Source organism: Felis catus, chromosome E2 (genome assembly GCF_018350175.1).
Source record: "Felis catus isolate Fca126 chromosome E2, F.catus_Fca126_mat1.0, whole genome shotgun sequence".
Lineage (NCBI taxonomy): Eukaryota > Metazoa > Chordata > Mammalia > Carnivora > Felidae > Felis > Felis catus.
Window position 1 is genome coordinate 19,598,753 of NC_058382.1, and position 21,232 is coordinate 19,619,984.

The 21,232-nt window shown below is 61.8% G+C and overlaps 1 protein-coding gene across 1 annotated transcript in view; it reads left to right on the forward strand.

Annotated features, from left to right (window-relative positions):
• The window catches only part of PEPD (peptidase D), a 112,322-nt gene that overhangs the window by 89,692 nt on the left and 1,398 nt on the right, over positions 1-21,232 (forward strand). The window contains exons 11-13 of the mRNA XM_023245695.2: positions 819-896; positions 10,711-10,859; positions 18,408-18,592. Of these exons, the coding sequence (XP_023101463.1) occupies positions 819-896; positions 10,711-10,859; positions 18,408-18,592 (412 nt within the window). The remainder of the gene's footprint in view (positions 1-818; positions 897-10,710; positions 10,860-18,407; positions 18,593-21,232) is intronic.

Sequence of the window (21,232 nt, forward strand, 5' to 3'; positions counted from 1 at the left end):
GTGTTGCGTGTCTGTGTGTCTGCATGTGTCACCCTAGGTGTGTGTCTTTGAGGGGCACAACCTGGCTGCGGGTGGCCCCTCCTCTCCCAGGCTCGCCCCAGCCAGTCTCCCCCTGCTCTGCCCCCCTGGGTCAGAGGGTCTGGCCTCTGCCCAGCCAGGACAGAGCCTGCAGCTCTGCTGATGTGCACGTCCTCGGCACATGAATAATACATGTGAACATCTCAGTCTTTGGAAATGTTCTTCTCTGGTGGATAGAGAGAAAAATCATTATTTCTACTTTTATGATTCCTGAGACTCCCGAACAGGGCCATAAATATTACACCCAGGTGGGTTTTTTTTTTTCCTTTGGACAGACTTAAAAGTCCTTTTTTTCTTAAAGGCATCGCTCATTAGGGAAGCAGTCTCGAGCAGAGGAGCCAGCCTTGCAGCATGGTGGCCCCTGACATGGGTCTCCCCTCTCCCTCCGCCAGGACAAGAGGGCTTCATCAAACTCCCTTCCCTGGGTTTCAGACCCTTGTCCCCCCCACCAGCCCCACATCCCCGGGCCCAAGGGCACCTGCCCAAACAGCACTCACCTGGGGAAGCCCTGACGGTGGCAGCGCTGTGAACCGTGCACTCAGAGGCTTCCACCAGCTGTATGGCTGCAGGTTCCGGGGCCGGTGTGCTCCCTGCCCACACCTCAGACTGTGGGCCTGATACAGCCCCCACTGGGCCTCTGCTGGAGGGTGGACGGTAGTGCCCACGGGGCAGGGTGGGGTGCCCCCTCCGGGGCCTGCTGGGCGAAGATGGGCTGTTGACCTCCCCTGGTTGCTGTGCAGTGGTGAGAATTCGGCCGTGCTGCACTATGGACATGCCGGGGCCCCCAATGACCGGACCATCCAGGACGGAGACATGTGGTGAGTGAGGCCAGCCCTGAGGCGCCCCTGCCCTGGCTCTGCGTGTGACCCGCACGGCCGCAGTGGGGCTCCACCTCAAGGGGAACAGACTGGGATCTCTTGGTCCCCACCCTGGGAGGGCTGAGCACAGTGAGGCCCCCAGGCCTGCCCTGGGCCCAAACTTCTTTGCCAGGGCCCCCCACCTGCATGGCACCTTCTGTCCATCATCAGGGAAAGAGGATGTGGAGGGCCCTGTGCTGGGGGCCCAAGGTGGCCCCCAGCCCCTGCCCCGTAACTGCCACACTCACACCTCTGTCTTGGTACCAGGAGGGTGGGCACCTAGTCTGGATCAGGGAAGACCCGGAGGGAGCCTCGCCCCCTCTGAATCCTGCCAGCCTCAGCCATCCATAAATGGCCATTAGCCCAGGAGGTCAGAGGCAGTGCTTGACCTTCAAGACTGTTTGCAGGGCTTTTCTGAGCACAGCTTACAGTGCTCACAGCACCCCGTGGAAGCCCTGACTAAGCAGGCGTGGGCGGGATCTGCAGCCCCCACCCCTCCGATGGACTGGCCCCTGTTGGCAGAATCCTACATCTTGCCCACGACCCCGGTCTGTAGGGCTCATGCTGAGCATATGCCGCTCCTCTCCAGACAGCTGCTCCAGGCCTCGGGAGGGGTCTGTGACCTTGCTGACCTGGACCAGCTCTCTCTTCAGCTCATGGGCGCTGGGCATTCCCTGCTTCTCCTCTCCAGCACCCACATATCAGGCAGGGTCAGCCCAGGCTGCCACAGGGCTACTGAGAACCAGTTAAAGGCTGCAAGCCCCGCGTCGCCACCCTGCCTTAGCCTGCAGGCATCTTTGCTGTGGTCACCGACACATGGGCGGAGTGGGGGACACGGACTGTCCCACCTGGTTCTCTGGTGCCTTCGCCTCCTGGTTGCCAGGACACCTGAGCAAGATTTCAGCAAGACTGCTTCCAGTCGGTATCCTGCTGCTTCTCAGAGTGTGGGCGTTGCCCTGCTGGGCTCAGTTCCTGAGCTAGAGCTCTGGCGATGCCTGCACGCTGGCCTGAACCTGAACCTGGCTTCACGCGCGTGTAGCTCAGCCCTGCATTGGGGCGGAGGGGAGCCTGCACGTAGGGGTCCCTGGTCCACATCCACTGGGGGGCACGAGCCATGTTCTGAGCTGTCGCTATGTGTTTGCAGAAGCCCACCCAATCCCAGGGTGTCCTTGCCAGGGGCACAGCAGGCTCCGTGACTAGCTGCGCTCACCCGGGTCAGCGGCTGGACGGGATGTTCTGGGTAGGGCCACTGTTGGCAAGAGCCCAGCTCAGCCTTCTGGGAGGAAACACAGTCACTTAGCTCCCTCCCAGAGCCTCAGTTTACTTTTCTGTTGGTGGAGGTGGCACATGCCTCTCAAGACTACATGAGGGGTAGAAGAGACATGTCAGAAACGCAGGTGCTGAGCTCATGTGCCCTTTCCCAGGGGCCTGGGCCGGCAGGGCAGGGACCAGAACATACAGAGGGGGGCACCCAAAGTGGCTGCACCCTTCCTGAGTCATTCTAGGCATAGGGGCCAAGGGCATGCAAAAACCCCGACAGGAGTCTCCCCAGTGCCTGGCACCAGGGACACCCCTCTGGGTAGATTTTCTCACCCTGTCCCCACCCTGTGTCCCACTGCCCATCTCCACGTGTAGGTGAGATCACTGAGACACAAGGAGGGTCCAGGTGCAGAGCCAGAAGGATTTGGGGAGGGAGTTGGCTGCTTCAGACTTGGCTCAGCTGGAGACGAAGGGAAGACAGGGGAGGGCTCTGCCCTCCGGGCCATGGCTGAGCCACTCGTGGCCCCAAGAAACCACCTGGCATCCCCAGGCACTCTTGCCTCCTGCAACATTTCCTAATGCTCTTTGTGCATCCCATTCTGGCTGGGCCTGGAGGCCAGGATGTGGGAATCGGTCCTCGGGCAGAGGCAGAGACCTAGCCCTACCAGCAGGTTTCAGCCGTCACTGGACCAGCTCTGGCCTGCCATAGGGCCCTGTGGCAGCATCGTGTGGCCATGAGTTTTTCTCCTCTGTGCGTTTGGCATACCCCAGAGGACTGTCTGCTTCTCTGCTCTCCTCTTTATCTGCCCCCAGTACGATCCTCACCCCAGGAGAGGCCGGTCACGGCTGTGTTCCTGGGGTGGCCACTGCTGGGGAGGGGCCCGGCTGACCGGGGCGCAGCGTAGATCAGGTTTCCACACGGCCCAGATGTGGCCTTGGCCCTCGTGGGAGCACATGGCACCTGCATCTGCCGCTTGCAGCTAAGAGAGGAGAGCGATCCAGGAATCCCACGGATGTTAATGCCAAGTCCAAATTGGTGATTTTATTTTTCTCGTACTAACTTTGAAATGTAGCCAGTAGAATAATTATGAGTTTATTATAGTCAATTTATTATGCAGCATTTAGAACAACATGTTTTGTTGATTACTGCTGCTGCCAGATTGCTGGCGGCGTTTATAATCCATTGTTTTACTGAAATTGATCTGCCGAGCGCCTACTGTGTTCGGTAAATAATAAATCACTCTGTTATCCCAACATAAAAGCCACAATACTTTATCATAAGGTATGAAACCAAAATATGAGCATAGCACAGAGTTTCTCCTGAAGCTGAGTGTCTCCCAGAGCCACGGCTATTCCAGGTGCCCACCGGCTGGCACGCTCTGGGTGCTTCAGTCCCCTGAAGTCAGGGGAAAATGCCCCAGAGATGTTTGAACGTTTAGTGAGGGGCTGTTTGGGGTCAGAGCTGGGCCGGGGCAGTCAGGCTGTACTGGAGAAGGTGGGGGTAGGGCTGAGGCAGCCAGCCTTTCCATCCTTCTCCTCCAGTCCCACACGTGCCCCCGCACCCCTACAGGGAGCCTTAGAGAGCCCGGGCTGTGTGATGATGCCCCTGCCCTCCCCCTCCCCAGCTGAGTGGCTGGTACTCTGAGCCTCAGCTTCTCCATCAGTCACGGGGTGATAGGGCACCTATCTCTGGGAGAATACACAGTGTTGAGTGGGGAGCCTGGCACAGCATGGCCTTGGCAGGTGAGAGCTGCGATGGTGGCCATCCTCAGAGCCAGCAGTCTGGGGCTTGTACCTGTGCCCCGGGGCCCTGAGGCCCATTTTCCAGCAGCTGGCTCCATGACAGACTGGCGGTGAGAGCCACCGGCAGACTCTGAGCCAGACAGCTCTCAAGTCTCAAGGCCTGTTGTATGTTTTCAGCCCCAGCCCTGTCCTCAAGGTGTGTGCCAAGTAGAGCATGAAGCTAGCCAGGCCCGGCCCACCGCCTCTGATCAAATGGATGGAAGCAGCAGCTGAGGAGGGGTGTCCTGGCCATTTTCCAAATCAGAACCCACTGGAGGCACAGCCTGGCCCCCTCCACGTGCCTCTGTCCCTCCAGTACCAGCACCTTCCTAGGAGCTGGGCCATGACCGCTGTTGGCCTCCGTCGTCTCCCTGTGAATTGGGGCTTATAGGTTAGGCATGCTGCTTCTCCCTGCACATCAGCTTTGTCACCCAGAGCTGAGAAGTAAGGGCCTGCCGACTCCGTGGGCCCCTTCCCATTTCTCTCTGCTAGATGCTGTCCTGCTTGCTCTGCGTGACCTTGATGTGGCTTCAGATCGCTGGGGCCCTAGTACTCAGCTCACTCAGAACTGTGAGGCCTCTTGTGGGACCTCTTGGGGCTTTGCCCTGGGCTTAGAGCCCTTCCACCAGGAACCCCATCTCCCCGTCACTATCCCAGAGGAGCCATTAGCTGCTTTCTGTTTTGGAGTTTGAGGCAAGTGGCAGACCTTGTAAACCAGGGTGGCAGGAGTGTGGGAAACTTGCTGATTAATGCCCTTCACATGCTCACACAAGGGGTGGTGGCTACTGTCATTGGACACCCATCCTGGGGGGGATCCCCAGAAGACCCCTTCTCACCAAATCAGCCCCTGCCAGGTGGGTGTGAGGGGAGACATAGCTCCCATGTACTGCACTGGCTTCCCAGAAACCAAAGTCCCAAAGTGGATGGAGGTGCACCCAGGGAGCATCACTGTCCATGTTCAAGTCCACCCGGAAGCAGTACACCCAGGGTTGGGACCCTCTCTTGTGCTGAACTCCTGGGTCTGAGCCTGGCCTAGCAGCCTTCCCGCCTCCCCTGGGGCCCTCAGCAGGAGGGGGCCAGGCTGTGCCTCCAGTGGGTTCTGATTTGGAAAATGGCCAGGACACCCCTCCTCAGCTGCTGCTTCCATCCATTTGATCAGGGAGCAGAGTGATGGTTCCTGAGGTAGCATGCCCTGTGTTCCCTCTGAGAACCTTCTAGAACACCTAAGGATCACCAGGCCTGGGTGGCCCAGCTGCAGGCAGCATGTGGGTGCCGAGCCCGATCTCCCAGCACTGGCCAGAAGAGGGCAGTGTTGTCTCAGGATGTGTGGGCGGGCCTCCTCCCTGCCGGCAGTTCTCCTGTGTGCCCCTGGGGCATGGGAGCCAGCCCACTTTCCAGGAGAGAGGCCTGTCCGGCCCCATGCAGTATCCTCTCCCCGCCTCTCCTCTCCTCTCCTGTCAGCAGACAGGGACCCCTATTTCTCTTCGCCCTCATGATGGTCAGCCTGAAGCCCCGGTTCTCTCTTGCCTTACCCTGCTAACGCAGAGGTGGGGACACAGCACACAGTGGCCAAAGCCCCCTTCTATTTGCCTGGAGAAACCAGGGTTTTCCTCACAGGGAAGCCCCTGGAGACCTCTGACCTATTGCTGGCATGTCAGTGACACATGCTACTGCTCCTGCTGCCCATGTCACAGCCCCAAGCTGCCCCGTCCTTTCCTTCCATAGATGAGGGGACTGGCCTGTGAGGGACCATGGCCCAGGCAGGTTCTTTCCCTACCTGGCCACCCTTTCCTGCCACCAGCACCATTACCGCCAACTCCTTCCTTCCCTTGTCTCATTCCCAGTCAGTCCCGCAGGTTAGATGTGGGCTAGGCGTGAAACTGCTTGGGGAAGTGACCCTACCTCGCTCCCTCTATCCTGGGCCACCGTGCCATGGGCAGCAGCCTGCATCCATGGGACACCCTGCAGGCCATGGGAGAGGGGGGCTGCCGCTCATCCAGGGCCCCAGCAGCCCCCTTGGCATCCCACAGGCTGACAGGACCGTTCTGCGGCCACAGGGAGGGGTGAGTCTGTGCCTGGGGGCTCCTCCCCAGCTGGTGGAACGTCTGGGCTGGGTTCTAGGCCCCACTTGTCCTGGTGCCTGATGCCCTGGCTGACCTCAGAGAACAAGTGTCACCTCCAGGGCCTACTCCCTGGTGCCAGGCCCAGCCCAGACCTCTCTCCCCTTGCTGTTTGCACAGGGGAACACTTGATTTTCACCCGGCAGCCCCATCCTGAGTTTTTGATGGTCTTACGGACGTGCCCAGGCCTCAGGGCAAGAGAACGCTGTCAGGAGGGCACAGGCCCTGCTAGCCTGGACAGCCAGACCGGTGGCTGTAGCCTTCAGCCTTCCGCCCAGTTAGATGTATCCTTGATGTTCTAACCCAGCCCCAGTTATAATCAGATCCCCCTACCACATGCTTTCTGTCTGTTACATCCTGGCCTGTACCCCACACTCTGTTGACTTCACCACCCACAGTTTGAAAAGCACTGGTCCAGACAGCCTGGGTGCTCACACACATCATGGGACACTGCACTCCAAAAAAGTGAAATGAACCATGTGCTGTGCTCGTGACACCGACTGAGTCCCTCCTTGGCGGAGGCCGCTGCCCTGACACCCAGGCTTTGTCCACGGTGCTTCGGTGGCGGCAAGGGCTTGGGTGGGCGCCATGTCCCGCCCACACATCAGGCCTGGTGCCATGCAGTGTCCTTCCTGGGGACTTGACCCCTCACCGGTGCTCTGCTTCTCTCCACGTCATCCGTAGAATGGGAATAGCAGTTCTCTCCAGACACACAGGACGCCCCCAGCCTGTGCCTGCTTTTGTTACCATGGGTACCAGGGATCACCAGCTCTGGGTTCCTGGGGGTGGTTGCTTGGGCAACTTTCCTGTCTGCCTGGGCCCCATGGGAGCAGTCGCCCCGTGGAGCAGGGTGTGGAGCAGGGATGCCTAGAAGGTGTGGGGAGAGGTCTGCTTGTTGAGTCAGCCCGCGGCCTCCAAGTGATGGCCTTTGCCCCGTTGGTCCCATCAGGGCCTTGGCACTCCACAGAAGGTTGGGCTGGAGGCGGGCAGGCAGCCCGTGTGCTTCATCTGGAGGGGCTGCCCGCTGGAGTACATCAGCGGGAAAGCGACTAGTACGTCTTCCTCTCTCACCCTGACGCCTGGAGGGAAGCAGGAGTTTCCGAATTCTCAGAAATCCCCTGGCCTCGCCTGGAACGCAGGCTGGGGCAACTGCAAATTGGGATCTGAAATGCTCCTGCCATCGCATAGAGGCCTGTGTGCATGCACAGTGCCGGTCCTGAGTGAGAGGTGGCCGAGGGCTAGGCCACAGCTCGGGAGGCTGAAGTGAAGCTACCTACCGAGCGCAGGGAGCCTTGTCCGTGCACAGCAGCGTTTCCCCAAGATGCGGCCCAAGCTGGCCGAACCATCTCAGAGGCCTTCTGCCTGTAGGCCGGCCGGCCTCTGCGGTGGGGCCAGGGGAGCTGAGGTAGGGGCTTAGGGAGGGTCTGGCTGAGCCAATGGTGGCGGGTAGCCCGGGCATGAGGCTGCTGGGGAGGAGCCAAGGGCAGACAGAACCTCTCATCCCGGCCAGAAATAGAACCAGATAAACACATGTGAGGAAAGAGACGCCAGCGTATTGCTTAGAGATGTGTAATATCTCCCCAGATGTCTTAGATTATCATACGCGTTCACTCGGCCAAAGAAGGTAGCGGCCCTGGTGGGTGTCCCCAGGCAGCCGGGGAGGAGGGATCCTGAGCGCTTGGTGGAGCCAAAGTATGACCGAATTCCCCATTGTCACTTTGCGCTCAGAGGGCGGATGAAATGGACACAGAGGAGCTGGAGGGAGATGATTTATGAAAGAGATAGCTTTCGTCCCTGGATTCCAGAGCAGCTTGAATGTGAATAACTTATGTGTGTAGGAACTCTGAGGGGGGTTTAGAAAAAAAAAGGGGGGGGGGCAGAGAAAGATAGGGAACTGAGAACACGAAAATAGACTCCAGCCCCGTGCCCCGCGCGTCGCTGGGCAGGATGGAGCTGGCCGACTGGGCGTATACTTCCTTCTACAGTAAGCAGATGATTTTCAAACAAAAAATACAAGCAAAGTCTTCTAGAATCTGAACAGTAAGGCCAGGCTGGCTGAGGAGCTCCCGGCACCCACTGTCCCATGTTCTGTGTTTTTGAGGGGAGTTTTTGGAAAACTTGGTCAGGAGTCTTGTCTGCCGAGGAGAAGCGTCTTGTTTTTGCTGCTCTAGATGACTCCAGTGTTCCATGCGCTTTTGTGGGCTTCCTCGTTTTTTAAATAGTTCAATTTCTGTTTTTGTTTGAGACCAGACGGACCAATAGAGCCCTCTGCCGGGGGGGGGGGGGGTGCTGCTGATGTGGTGGCCCCCAGGAGTCTGTGTCCCCCAAGCTCCCGGCTCTGTCCTGTCTGCTCAGGCCATTCTTGGACGTTCTGAATCCACAAACCACAAACGATTTTTCTTTTCTTGCCTCTGAGGGGCCCCAATGAAAATGCTCTGCTCCCCGAGTGAAACTGGACCATGGCCCCACACAGACCTGCTCCCCACGCCTTTCTATACATCGGCCCTAAAAGGACACAAACCTGCAGCCGTGGAGGCATCTTCATCTTAAAGGAAGCAAAGCTGAGGCCCTGAGACCCAGTGCTGGAGCCAGGACAAGAGAGCCCATCCCTGGGCTCTGAGCTTCTGACCCCGACATGGGACTTTGCTGGACCAGTGTTCAGAGCCTCACTTTCCCAGCAGGTTAGGGCTAAGCCGCCCTCCCACCCAGCTCTGTGAGTGTGCCCCTGGCAGGAGTAAAGCTACAGGCAGCTGTTGGCCCAAACACCCTGTTGCATCTGGAGCTTCCCAGGGAGCAGATGCCTGGGCGTGTCTGCTCAAGGCCTCTCTGTTTCATCTTCAAGTCACCTCTCGTGAGGCCCAGGTCCTCCCCGTCAGCCTGCCCCAAGCAGAGTCTGCTGGAGTCTATGGCTTTGACCCAGCCTGAAGTTCCTGTGCCATCCTGGTTGGGGCTCCCCCCACTCCCGCAGAATCACCTGAGGTGTTATCTCCTGCTTTTTGCACTGTTGACACTGTTTATGGTGTTTTGCAATAGGAAAAAGACAGGAGATTAAAAAGTGCCTGGCTGGGGACTTTGGATTCCAGCAAAGTGTCCAGGGATCCTGAGCATTCAAGTTTTTCTTCTCCAAAGATCTGTTTCTTTGGAGTAGCTGGTGCTTCCTGTCAGGCCACATGACCCGACCCCCCCTGCTCCACCAGCAGGGCCAGGGACCCCCTGCTCTGTCATTTGGGGTCAGGGCCCCAAAGGCAGGCTCGCAGGCAGCCCCTGGAATGTTTGTGGATGGTGGTGTTCACCCCGAGGATTTGGGTTTGGGGGAGAGGCCCCGGTGGAAGGCACAGCTCTGCCCCTGGCTCAGGTTTGCCAGGACCTGTGCAGCTGCAGACCAACCCCCAGGAGAAGCTGAGGACAGAGCCGGGCACCGTCGCAGAGGGCAGCCCCACCACCCCTCAGCTCCTCCCGACTCTGTGGCCACCTGGCACTGAAGACTCAGCAGAATCCTGGGCCTGGGACTAGACCAGTGGCCCTCAATCGGTTTTGTCACCATGAGCGTCATGGCCTGGCTGATGAAGTGGCTGGGGGTGCTGGTGGGGCCCCCTGTGTGCCTGCTGCCAAACACCCTGCCGAGGTGCTCGGGTGGGATGGGATGTGGAGGGGGGCTCGGTCTGTGCCCCCTCACTGCTCTCATCCGGGGCCCCTCTGGCGTGGTGACCCAGCAGCCCTTCGCATGACCTGCTGTGTTCCGCCATGGGGGTACAGGGCAGGATTCCTTCCTGCCCTTGACCCGCGAGGGCCCTGAGGCCCGGGCAGGCAGCAAGGGTGGTGGAGTGGCCCACCCCACCCCCTCCTAGCCCTGCCACACTGGGCCCTGTCACAGGGGGTCCAGAGGGCAGGCCCAGCCGGCCTGTCCTCCGGACTCTGGCGCCATCCTGCTTGCTGGCTCACAGACCCCAGCTCAGGGCCTCTGCAGCCTTCCTACTCTCCACCTCTGCCTGTGCCCGCTGGTCCCTCCCCTGCCACTGGGATACCAGGGCACCCTGCTGCGTGTGAGGACCGTCCTCTGCCAGGTCCTCCCTGCTCTTCCCTCAGGCCCTGGAAGAGCACATCTGTGCTATCCCAGCAGGGTCCTCCAGTCGGGGGACCTCTGTGCTGGGACAGAGCCACTGGCTGAGCTTTCACTCAGACACGAAGGCCCAGGAGAGCTGGGTGGTGCTCCTTATCCCACTTGTCTGTTGGATGGGGGCATTCCCCCCCCATGAGCAGTGCATGGAGGCCAGATGCTGCTTCAGGGCCTGGGGACCTGTCTGCCCCTTCCTCATTCTCCAAGTCAGTCCCCACAGCTGGGCGTCCATAGGCCTTGGAGGGCAGGGGTATGTGTGTGGGATCGACCCCACTCCAGGCTTCCCTGCTCTGGGGTCAGAGGTCTCTGCTGATGGCACCGTGAGGATGCACTGGGGTGGGAGGCCCCATACTGCTTCCTGCACTGGTGACCCAGCAAGATGGCTCGGTCTCAGCGCCCGGCGCCTCCAGGGTCCGACAGGCTGCCCTTGAGCCGCGCGGTGGAGAGTTGGAGGGGGGGAGGACACCCCCTACCTCACACCTTCCTCTCCCTGCAGCCTGTTCGACATGGGTGGGGAGTATTACTGCTTCTCTTCCGACATCACCTGCTCCTTCCCCGCCAACGGCAAGTTCACCACAGACCAGAAGGCCATCTATGAGGCGGTGCTGCGGAGCTGCCGCGCTGTCATGAGCGCCATGAAGCCAGGTGAGGGCACTGGTGGTTGTGGGGCAGGTCCTGCACTACACAGCCTGACTCGGTCCCCCATCACCGGAGGAGCTCAGCTGGCCAAGACTCCAGGCGGTGTCAGATCCCCAGGAGCAGTCCTAGGAAAGGGGGCCGGCCAGCAAGGAGAGACAGAGCTGGGAATCGGGGAGCTCAGCCCAAGGTCACCCCAAGTCCCACCTGCTACTCTCCACCAGCAAGAACCCCTGGTCGCAGTGGCCACTGGAATGTCAGCATGTCCGCTGTCCTCTCCTGGAGCAGGGTCCACTCCAGAGAGGGCTTGATCAGCAAATGCCAGCACTGGCATTTGGTTGGACGTCAGGGCGCCCTTCTGTTCAGGCCGCAGCTGGCTCTGGCATGGGCCGAGTGTCTCCCCAGTGTCTGGGGAATGGTGAGTGGCTGCCACAGAGCCCTCTGGGGACCTGGCCATGACACCCTCGAAGGCTGGACTCTAAGCTCATTCTGAACTCAGAGGGACTATGGCAGTCAGACTGGCATCCCTCCATGGAGCCTTTATTCAGGAAAAGAAAAGATCCCCAAACTATAAAATCCCCAGGATGTGGCCTCTTGAGGCTGATGGCTCTGTGTTGGCTAAACGGCCCCAGGGCCCCCACTGCCCGTTGTTGGGATGAGTTACAGCCTCGGTCATCAGGCCAAGAGCTGCTTTTGAGGGTTCCTCAGCAACTGTCACTTTCAGAGGCAAACGGAGCAGGCCTTTCCGGATGGCCCCTGTCTGGCCGCAGAGCCCCCCCACCTAACCCCACCAGAGGTTAGGGAACCACAGAGGGACACTGGCGGACCCCAGCCCAGCCCCCTCACTCATCCAGCAAGAACAGAGGTCTGTGGTCCCAATACGGGGAGCTCAACCCGAAAGGAAAGCTTAAAAGTTAAGCCCCTGCTGGGGTGACGAGGTGATGGGACCTGCGTGTTTCAGCAGCTGCAGAAGGAAGCAGCATCTTCTGTTAATTTTTGAAAAAGCCAAGGTCACGGGGCACCTAGGTGACTCAGTCGGTTGAGTGTCCAACTCTTGATCTTGGCTCAGGTCTTGATCTCAGGGTCGTGAGTTCGAGCCCCACACATGCTGGGCGTGATGCCTACTTAAAAAAAAATTTTTTTTAAAGCCTTGGCGGCCACTGAGTATTAACATGGGAACCTCCAGGATGGTTGTTGAGTTGTCAGAAAAGTGGAGGATGGAGTGGCCGATGGCCCCCTTTTGTGTAAAAGAAGGGAGTGTAAAAGTGCCTGCAAATCCACGGAGGAGGCGGAGGAGGGGCGCTGGAAGCCGGGCAGCAGAAGAGCGTGCTGGTGGGCGCGGGGTGTTTCTGACCTTTAAACCAGGGAACACATCCCCTATTCCCAGTGAGGTCCAGCCTCGAGAAGCGGTCACCGGTCACCCCGAGGGGCATGGCCCTTCCTGCTCCCTCGACACCACAATGAGAAGGGTTTGTTCAGTTTTGAACAACACTAGCCGTGGGCTGTGGCGTGCTCCCTGGCGTCTGTGAGCACAGCCGCCCGCAGCCCCCGGACATACCTCCAGGACTGGGCCAGGGGCTCCCTCCGCTGTGCTCCCCACACTGTGCCCCCAGCCCGGCCTACCTGGCAGCACCCCTACCCTCGGGAGAGCCTGCTCACACCTGGGTAGCGCTTCCCAGGTGGGCGTCCTGGCCGACGGCTGACAAAGCGGTCCTCATTCTGCCCAGAAAGTAGTCGGGCCCGCTGTCCCCAGGGCCCCCGGCCAGTTGCGCTGAGAAAGGCCTGGTGCTCTGTGCCCTGGACGTGCCTGGCCACATCCCTCTGGGGGCAGGCAGAAGGCTGGGCTCTGCGGAGCTGGTCTGCACAGACTGGGCGGGGTGGTCCTCCCCCAGCGCACAGTGGGGCACGGGCTGGGCCTGTGCTGCGGCCTGGAGGTTCCCTTGGGTGCGGGATGGGAACGGATCCCTGCTGTAGCCCCCACCTCTCCCACGGATACTGGGGATCGCGACACAACTGACAGTGCCCGAGGGCCGACTCTGTCGGCTCCCACGCCAGGCAGGCCGAGCTGTGCCCACAGAGCTGCTCACGTGGGGACAGCTCATCTCCCCAGAGCTGCGAGGAGGCCGTGGCCAGGTCAGCCCCATGTCCTGTCCTAGCGGAAATGCCCCTGGTTTGTGGGTCCGGCTGCTGGGCCAAGACACACACCCGCTGAGACTGCACGGCTGCTTCCGACGACCTTCCAGGGAAGCGGAAATAAAGACACCAGAGTGGCAGTGAGATGCCCAGAGGAGAAGCGCAGAAGGACCAGAACCCCGAAGGCGTTCTGTGTGTCAGAACACACAGAACCCCGGGTCAGCATCGGGGCCTCCCTCCCTGTCACCCAGACAGCCAGGGGAGGGTGGCTGAGCCCACTCAGAGGGGCCGTACCTGGGAAGGTGCCCCCCACGCCAGTCCTACGGCAGGGGCCTGGCCGCCATGGCTGGGTGGAACTGAAGCTCTCCCTGGCTCCTGTGTTGGGGCAAGCGGCCCACCCCGTGCAGACCACCCTGTCCCCATGGGTACCAGGGAGTATGCCAGTGGGGCCCCTCAGCCCCCGTGAGGGAGGCCTGGGGTGAACCCAAGCAGGAGCGCCCCAAAGACTGCTGTCCATCGTGCATTCTCCGTCCCTCGTCCCTCCGGCCACCATGGAGCACTGAGGGCACTTCTTGCCGCTTCCAGCACTCGATTCCCCTCCATGTCCCTCGGTGCTCACCTGCCCGCCCTGGCCTCCCCTGCTTAAGCTACAGGTCCGCCCTCCTGAGCCCGCACCGCCACAGGGCCCCGCAGAGGCAGTGTAGACTGCTCGCTCGGCTCTGGGCCCCGCTGCCCACGGCTGTGAAAGCGGCGGGTCTGTATGAACAAGCCCTTCATCGTCGCGCCCGTGCAGTTGTGTGCAGCTCCTGGCCCGGCTGGTGTCCGGGCTCTGGCCACCTGGGGGCGAGGGCCGGTGCAGCCAGCGCAGAGTCAGAAGCAGACTGCCCCCAGAGCAGCCCAGGCGGCAAGAGAGGACGCTGTGGAGCCACCAGGTGACGAAGCAGGAGGAGGGCACCCGGAGCTGTGCCGGCCCGCGTGGCACAACGCGTGTCGGCTGTGGCCTGTGGTCGGGGTGCCTTTGCCAGCTCTGCCTCCCTGCCGGGCGGGAACAGGGACAGGAGTGGCTGGGCTCCCCTCAGGCCCCTTCTTGGAGATGGCTAGGAGCGGAAGGGTGCGGGGACAGTGTGCCTCCCGGTCTGCAGGCGCCCTCTGTGGCAAGAGCCGGGACAGAGGAGGCTGTCTGGGGAGGGCCCTGAGAGGCCCCCCTGCCGGCTGGAGGATGGTGGACAAGTTCCCACCCTCCCTGGCCTCATTTACTCCCTCAGGCTGTTGGCCAAGGTTGGGGGGTGCGGGGAGGGGGAGCGTGCGGAGACTTTGAGAGGCAACCGCGCTCCACTCAGCATGGAGGCGCCTGCAGCCCCAGGGCGCATGCCGCCCCCTGCCCTTCCGCAGGGTGAATGGGTCCCCGGAGGTCCTGGCAGCAGCCGGGTCTGCGGTGGGGTGGGCTGGAGGCCCTCAGCCCTGCGCCAGTTTGGCCCACCAGACGGCTCCCTGCAGCCCACGGGGCCTGCCCTGGGACCAGGCCCTGCGCCTTCCTTGCGGCACCCCCAGGGTCTGGCGCACACGTGGTCTCCCGAGGGCCATTGTCTTTGGATGAAGTGAGCTCTTTGTCTGGAAGTAGCAGTGAGGATTCAGCTCTCCGGGCCCTCCTGGCTGAGCTCTGGCCGAGCCCCTGGGGCTGCCGCACTCTGGACGGGAGGCCTCAGGCGGTGAGGGATGCCGCTGAGGCTCCCAGGGGCCAACCTGGACCCTGGCCCTTTGGGGAAAGGTGTGGGGGAAGGGGGCCAGGTGGGCACAGATCAGCCTGTGACCTGGGGCCCGGGCACCAGGGCTCTCTGGTCTCTCTGAGCCAACGGCCGGATTACGGGCACAAACCTAGATGCTACCCTGGCACTCCAGGGTCTGAGTGCACAGAGGAGCAGGGTGAGGGGGGTCACACCTGGATCCTGGGCCCATGAGGTCACAGCACTGGCTGCAGGAGAGAGCCATGAGGGGGGCCGGGGCTCCTGCTCAGGCCACACATTTGCCAGGCATGGAACAGGACACAGGGCCCTCCTCCCAGGGTTCAGAGGCTTTGACCAAGCCACAGGTGGCCAGCGTGCTGTCCACTGGTGGGAAGAGCTCTGACAGCACAGGAAGGGGCAGTCAGGGAGGGCTTCCTGGAGAAGGCCTTAACACAGAGGCTCACAGGAGAGAGTGTGAGAAGGTGAGGACTTTGGAGAGGTGGTACCAGCTGAGGGGCCAGCAGGTGGAAAGCACAGGGAAGCGCCGGCACGAGGGTCGTGGGCCCAGGGGTGGAGGGCAGTGAGCCTGGAGAAGGCCAGGCTGAGGTACACATACGTGGCTCTGTCCTCAGGGCAGGATGCTCCCGCGTTCTAAGCAGGATGCAGGGAAATGAGGCCTTGCAAGCGTTGGGGAGGAAACAGGCAGGAGTCCAGGAAAGGTCAGGGTCTAGATTCCAGAGATGTTTCAGGGAAGGTGGGACAAAGCTTTGGGGCTTGCCGGAGGTGGGAGGGCGGGCAGGGCCACCGATGCCCAGTCTGCAGTGTGGTCCCCAGTGTGGCATCCCCAACCCGAGCAGGCTTAGGGGACCGCTGAGCTTCGAGCTGGCCACATGGGCCCCGAGGTGCCTGTGAGCTGCTGAGGTTGTGGGGGAGCCTGAGGTCCCCTGGTTTGCATCCACTCCTCCGACCCAGCCCAAGGACGGCAACCTTCACACACTTCAGGGCCCCTGTCCTGGCGGAGGGTGTCGTAACCACCATCCGGGCCAGACGCTGAGGCCAAGTTGCTGGAGGTTGGATCACTGTCACAACCCTAACCACACACAGGCAGCAGCCCCACTGCCAGCCACGAGAGCGTGTGCAGGGCCGGCCCCGAGGACACAGGCGAAGAAGACTGGAGGCGCCGTGGGGACCGCCTGGGCCCTCGCGTCTGGCCCCAAGAGGACAGGAGAGGAGCCGAGCTGCCGGCCGAGCATGATTTATACCTGACTCCCCTCTGCCGAGGCCACAGCCCACTTGGAAGCCAGCCAGGCTTGACGTCAGGCCGCTTCCTGGGGCTTCCCTTTGGCCACCGGAAAAGGCCCCTTTCCAAGAGAAACGGAGCTGCTCTGGAGTCGGGGTGCAGGATGCCCTTCCTCAGCCCCAGGGCCAGGCGGGCCGGGGGAGTTTGCAGAGCTGCCTGGGGGCACTTTCAGGCCCAGGGGATCTGGGCGGAAGCACAACTTGCGGAAGAGCTGCGGTGTTTTTGCCCCTGAACCAGCAAGCTCTCTGGTCCTGAGGTGCGAGGAACCAGCAGGCAGACCCGTCCAGGGAACAAGGTGCTAGGAGGGCAATAACCAGGACGGTGGAGAGAGTGCTCGGGAAGGTCCCTCCAGGGCAGGGCCCACATATGTCGAGACCTGAGCAGTGGGTCTCACTCCAAGCAGCCTGTGTGCGGCTGTAACAGGTGGCCCGGCCTGGGGAGGGCGAGGTGGGGTGCGTCGGCCTCGGGGGAGCGGGGAGCCGAGGCCGGGGCAGGCTTGGCTGGTACCCCAGGAGCACGGCGGACATCCAGCATTGAAGTAGGGTCTGGCTGGGCCATAAGCAACAGATGAATATTGGCCGACAGTTTTGCGGGGGTTACTGACCCGGTCCCCCAGTAGATGCCAGAGTCTCTGTGGCCAGTCTTCTAGGGCAGCATTGCAGCTGTTTGACAAAGGGAGGCATCTGAGGCTCCCAGAAGTGCATTAGCAGCTGAGCTGGGATCCAGTACCCAGCCCTCCATTTCAGGATGTCCAACTTTCGGAGGAAAGCCGCCCACCTTGACTCGGCCGTCAGGGCTTTGAACCGGGCTCTCCCCGCTGCTTGAGTGGGTAAAGCCAGACCCTAGGATGCCACCACTACCCTGGCACTCTGTGGGCCGAGGCAGGTCAGGCCTCAGGAGCTGGACTCCAAGGAGGCTGTCTGTCTCTAGAGACGGGGCTTCCCCCCTTGGCCTCCCTGCACCTTGGGCCCTGGGCCGACTCCTGCCCTATGAACTGGCCAGGGTGCAGCCCTCGCCACCTGCTCAGAGCCTGGCCCGCAGGGATCCAGGAGGATGGGTCAGCGCTGTGCCTCCAGCCAGCCCAAGACCCGAACTGTGGGGTCTCCATCCCTGGCGGGGAAGGGGGCCCAGGTGGAGGACTGGTGCCCAGCAAGTGCCTGAAGGGTGATGCCCTGTGTCCCAGAGTGGGTCCCCCTCTCTACCCCTGGATTGAGCCCTTGGGCTACCTTCTGCCAGCCACAGAGGTTCGGAGCCCTGAGCCCAGACCTGCTGGTCCAGCCCTTGTGGGCGCGGGGTCCATGCAGGTTCCCAGTGGTGCGGGATGCCAGGGCGCCCCTCTGCAGCTGCCATCATCCGTGCTGGTGGATGTGGAGGGCAGGGCGTCATGGGGGTGCCACTTGGGAGCCAGTGTCGCTCCCCACAGGGAGGAAGCCGCAAGGGTTGGCACTGGCCCCCTCTGGCTGGATCACTGCTCAGGGGTGTACGCCCCCACGTCTGCCTGGCCCACGGCCTCAGCCAGCATGTGACCTGCCCCCAAATCAGCCCTGTGGCGTGGGGCAGGGAGCTTCACCAACCTCAGTCCTTGTGTGGTACTTAGGTGGAGTGCCCAGTGCCCTGGAGTGAGGTTGGAGTGGGACCCCGCCAGCCCAGTGGGGAGGGCCGGCGTACCCCCGCGATGGCCAAGGCCGTTTGAGGGTGGCTGCCTGAGAACCTTGGACAGAGCCCCTGAGCTTGCTTGCCTCGAAACTCAGTGCCTGGGGACATGCTCTCCCCGGTGACCTTTGCCCCAGAAGTGTGGGGCAAAGATGAGTTGGATTAGCAGTCTGGGGCCTGGATGTCTGGGCTGCCGTGGAGACGGTCAACCCTGGCTCATGGCAGGCGGAGCCACAGACTCCTGCCGGCCAGCCCACGAGGCCGTGCTAGCTCGTGCTAGCTGCACCTTCACCCCGAAACCTTTGCTCCCCACAGTGGCTCCAGGGGTGATTCAGCCCCGCCTGGGGGTGTGCAGCCATGCCCTCGCCCCGCAGCCTGAGGCCCTGAGCTTTGATTTGGGGCTCACTGAGGCAGCCCCACATCTGTGGGGGACGTGTGCTTTTCTCCTCCTGATGCTCAGGAACCTTCCTGGGCTCGCTGGCCCCGGAAGCAGGCACTGGCCGCGGGCAGACACGCCACGGGCTGGGGCTGGGGAGTAGACCTAAGCTGGACGCCCGGCCACGGGTGACAGGAGCCTGCCCCTGAGGGCACAACGGAGACAGAGGAAGGGTCTCGGGGTCCCCAGCTGCGGCACCCTCACCACTCACTTCCGGCCTTCCTGCCTCAGCCAGTGCAAGGGCTCCACGTGTCCCCCAAACTTTCCCTTGGGGAGCCCGCAGCTCATTGCAGCCTCCTTTGGAACCGCAGGGGTCTGGTGGCCTGACATGCACCGCCTGGCTGACCGCATCCACCTGGAGGAGCTGGCCCGCATCGGAGTCCTGAGCGGTAGCGTCGACGCCATGGTCCAGGCCCACCTGGGAGCTGTGTTCATGCCTCACGGGCTCGGCCACTTCCTGGGCATTGACGTGCACGACGTGGGAGGCTACCCCGAGGTCAGTGTGGACACGTCAGCCAGGGGCCTGCCCGTGAGCGGTAGCTGAGCTGGCCCTTGCCCACAGTGGGTCGGGGCTCTGGGATCAGCTGCGGTGTAGTGGGACCGGCTAGAGAAGGAGGAATGGGGTCCCACAAGGCCCCCCACCCCTCCTGTCCCTCCACCCATTGGTTGGTCCTGGTTCAGGCCCTGTGGGGGTATTTCCCGGAGTGTGCCTCCCCTGGTGGCTGCCACCTCAGGACCTAGTGCCAGGTGGGTGTGCCCTGCCTGGTGAGCCCCAGGCTGTGCGCTTGGGGGTGACAGTTGCCCCGAAGGGTGGGAGGTGGCCAGTGTGCAGCACGCGGGGTCCCCAGAGAGCAGTGGGCACCCCAGAGCTGGCTCTTAGTGATGGGGCTGGCGCTGTGGCCCTTTTGTCCCCTGCCTCTGGCTTCTTTCGGTGGGGGTGGTGGGGCACCATGGCTGGCCCTGGGCCTTCCAGGGACTAGCAGAGCCCAGCACCCCTCACAAGCCCAGCAGCAGACCCAGCCCCTGGGCCAGCACACCCCGTGGCCTCCTCGTCTGCAGGCACTCGAGGCACCCTTGGCAGGGGAGGGAGGCTTCCGTGGGCATTTCCAGACGAGGCTTTCCCCTCCCCCTCCTACCAACCGAGTCTCGAAAGGACCACCCAGAGGGTGCCTGCAGCCAGCCTTGGGGAGGCCCTGCCCGGCAGGTGGCTGCGGTCTTTCCGGGCCCCGGGTGGGTGGGGGTGAGCCCGGCCCTGCCGCCTGGCCCGGTGCCCAAGGTGCAGGGGGCTGATTATGCAATCGGTGCACACCCTGGGGCCCACCAGCCAGTTAGCCAAGACTAGGCTTGGCCTGTTGGCTGCAGGGTATTTTGAAAGCACCAAGAACGATTTTTGGGGGGAAAAATTGCTCAAGAGAAGCATTATTATTCAATTATTTTTTCCTCAAGTGTAAACAGTTAAATTTGGAGAAACAAAATCAGTTTTAATTTCCTAATTTCTATCCATCACACTGTGTACAGGGAGCCAAGAGCAGAGCCTTCCAGACATTGTTAACTGAGGTTCGTTATTCATTAGTCGCCAGGACTCTTTTTTTCCACCAGAGAAAATTGGCAGCAAACTGCTTTTATCTTTTCCAGTAAGCAGCCCTTTGTGCTCACAGAGTCTATTCTTTTGACAGATAAACATTGTAGAAAAAATATGGCTTTTCCTATAAAAGTCATTTGTTTTATTTCAGGCCTGCAGACACATCTGGGTCCCCTCTGCTCAGAGCCCAGTCAAAGCGGAGGCCCCATCCAGCCCTCTGCCCCAGCGGAAGCCGGTGTGGGTGCGGCACGGGCAGGCGCCCCCGCTCCCCACAAGGCTCGGGTCCCTGGGCTGGAGGGTCCGGGGCTTCGGCCTCTCCCCTTCGTGGGGCCTGCTCTCCCCTGCCCAGCCCCCATGCTTCTCCCGGCCCCGCTCGGACGGGCGTTCTTGTGGAGAGACTCCTGAGAGCCAGTGCTCTGAAGGGGTAGAGATCGGGGCCAGCATAGTCTCCTGCCCCCAGGGTCCCTTCCCCCCCTCACCTGCAGTCTGGGTGGTGGTCCTGGAATTTTCCGGAGGCCTGCGTAGACGGCCCCTCCCCTGGGCACACCCACGGAGTGGCTCGGTGCGGGCACACAGTGGCCAAAGGAGGACGGGGAGACACGACCTGGCCAGGTTTCTGCCTCTGCCAGGGCCCTGGCTTTGCCGCCCTTGGAGTGGAGGGAAAGGGATAGGTGCTCGGGTGGCACAAAGGTGAGGGACGGAGAGGGTGCCCGGGGGCAGCCACAGACTTCAGGTGGCAGAAGGCCCTGCCCTGCCTGCACCTCTCACCTGAGCACGGGGACCGACATTCCAGGCTGGGCCCTTCCGTGTCGCCAGCCCATCCGGGCAAAAAGTGCCACGGGACCCGGCACCACACCAGATAGGCATCTGTACCCAAAGCATGACTCATCAGGGGTCACAGTGCCTTAACGTCCCCTCATCACCTCCGCCCCAGCCCAGCTCATGCCAGAGTGGCTGCACACGCGTTTCTGTCCCCACCCTCGTGGAATCCCGGTCACAGCCTTCCCTGCTGTGCCCAGCTGTGGAGGCCGAGCCAGCCTGTTTCTGGTTACCTTACATGAACCGCTAATTGAAGTCTGATGTTCTTGGCCCCTAAACAGTCAGAAATGACAGCTCCGTGTCCAGCAGCTGGGCTTCCAGGGAAGAGCCGCAGGCGGGGCGGGGCAAGCCCGCAGCCCGGCCCCAGAGCTTGCTCGCTGCCCGCTTGCTCCCTGGCCCCGGCCTCAGGGACCCGGGGACACGGGTGTTGGCTACGCCCTGAGAGTCGAGAGGCCCGGGCCAGGTGTGCGTTTGTGGGGAGAGGGTGCCTCTGCAGGGAGGCGGGCAACCGTTCCTTAGGGGCGCCCACGTGCATCTGAGCATGTGCGTGGGGCCGTCCTGCTGACGGCACCTGGCCCCCCTCCTGGAAGGCCACACGGGAGACCTGGGCCTGGGGGAGCAGCGCCCAGCACCGCCGGGGCCGCTTTCCAAGTGAGCCGCCTGGAAGGAAAAGATGTGGCACGGGAAGCCTCGCAGCCTCCCTAAGAGCTTTTTTGGCTTCACGAGTTTGGCTTC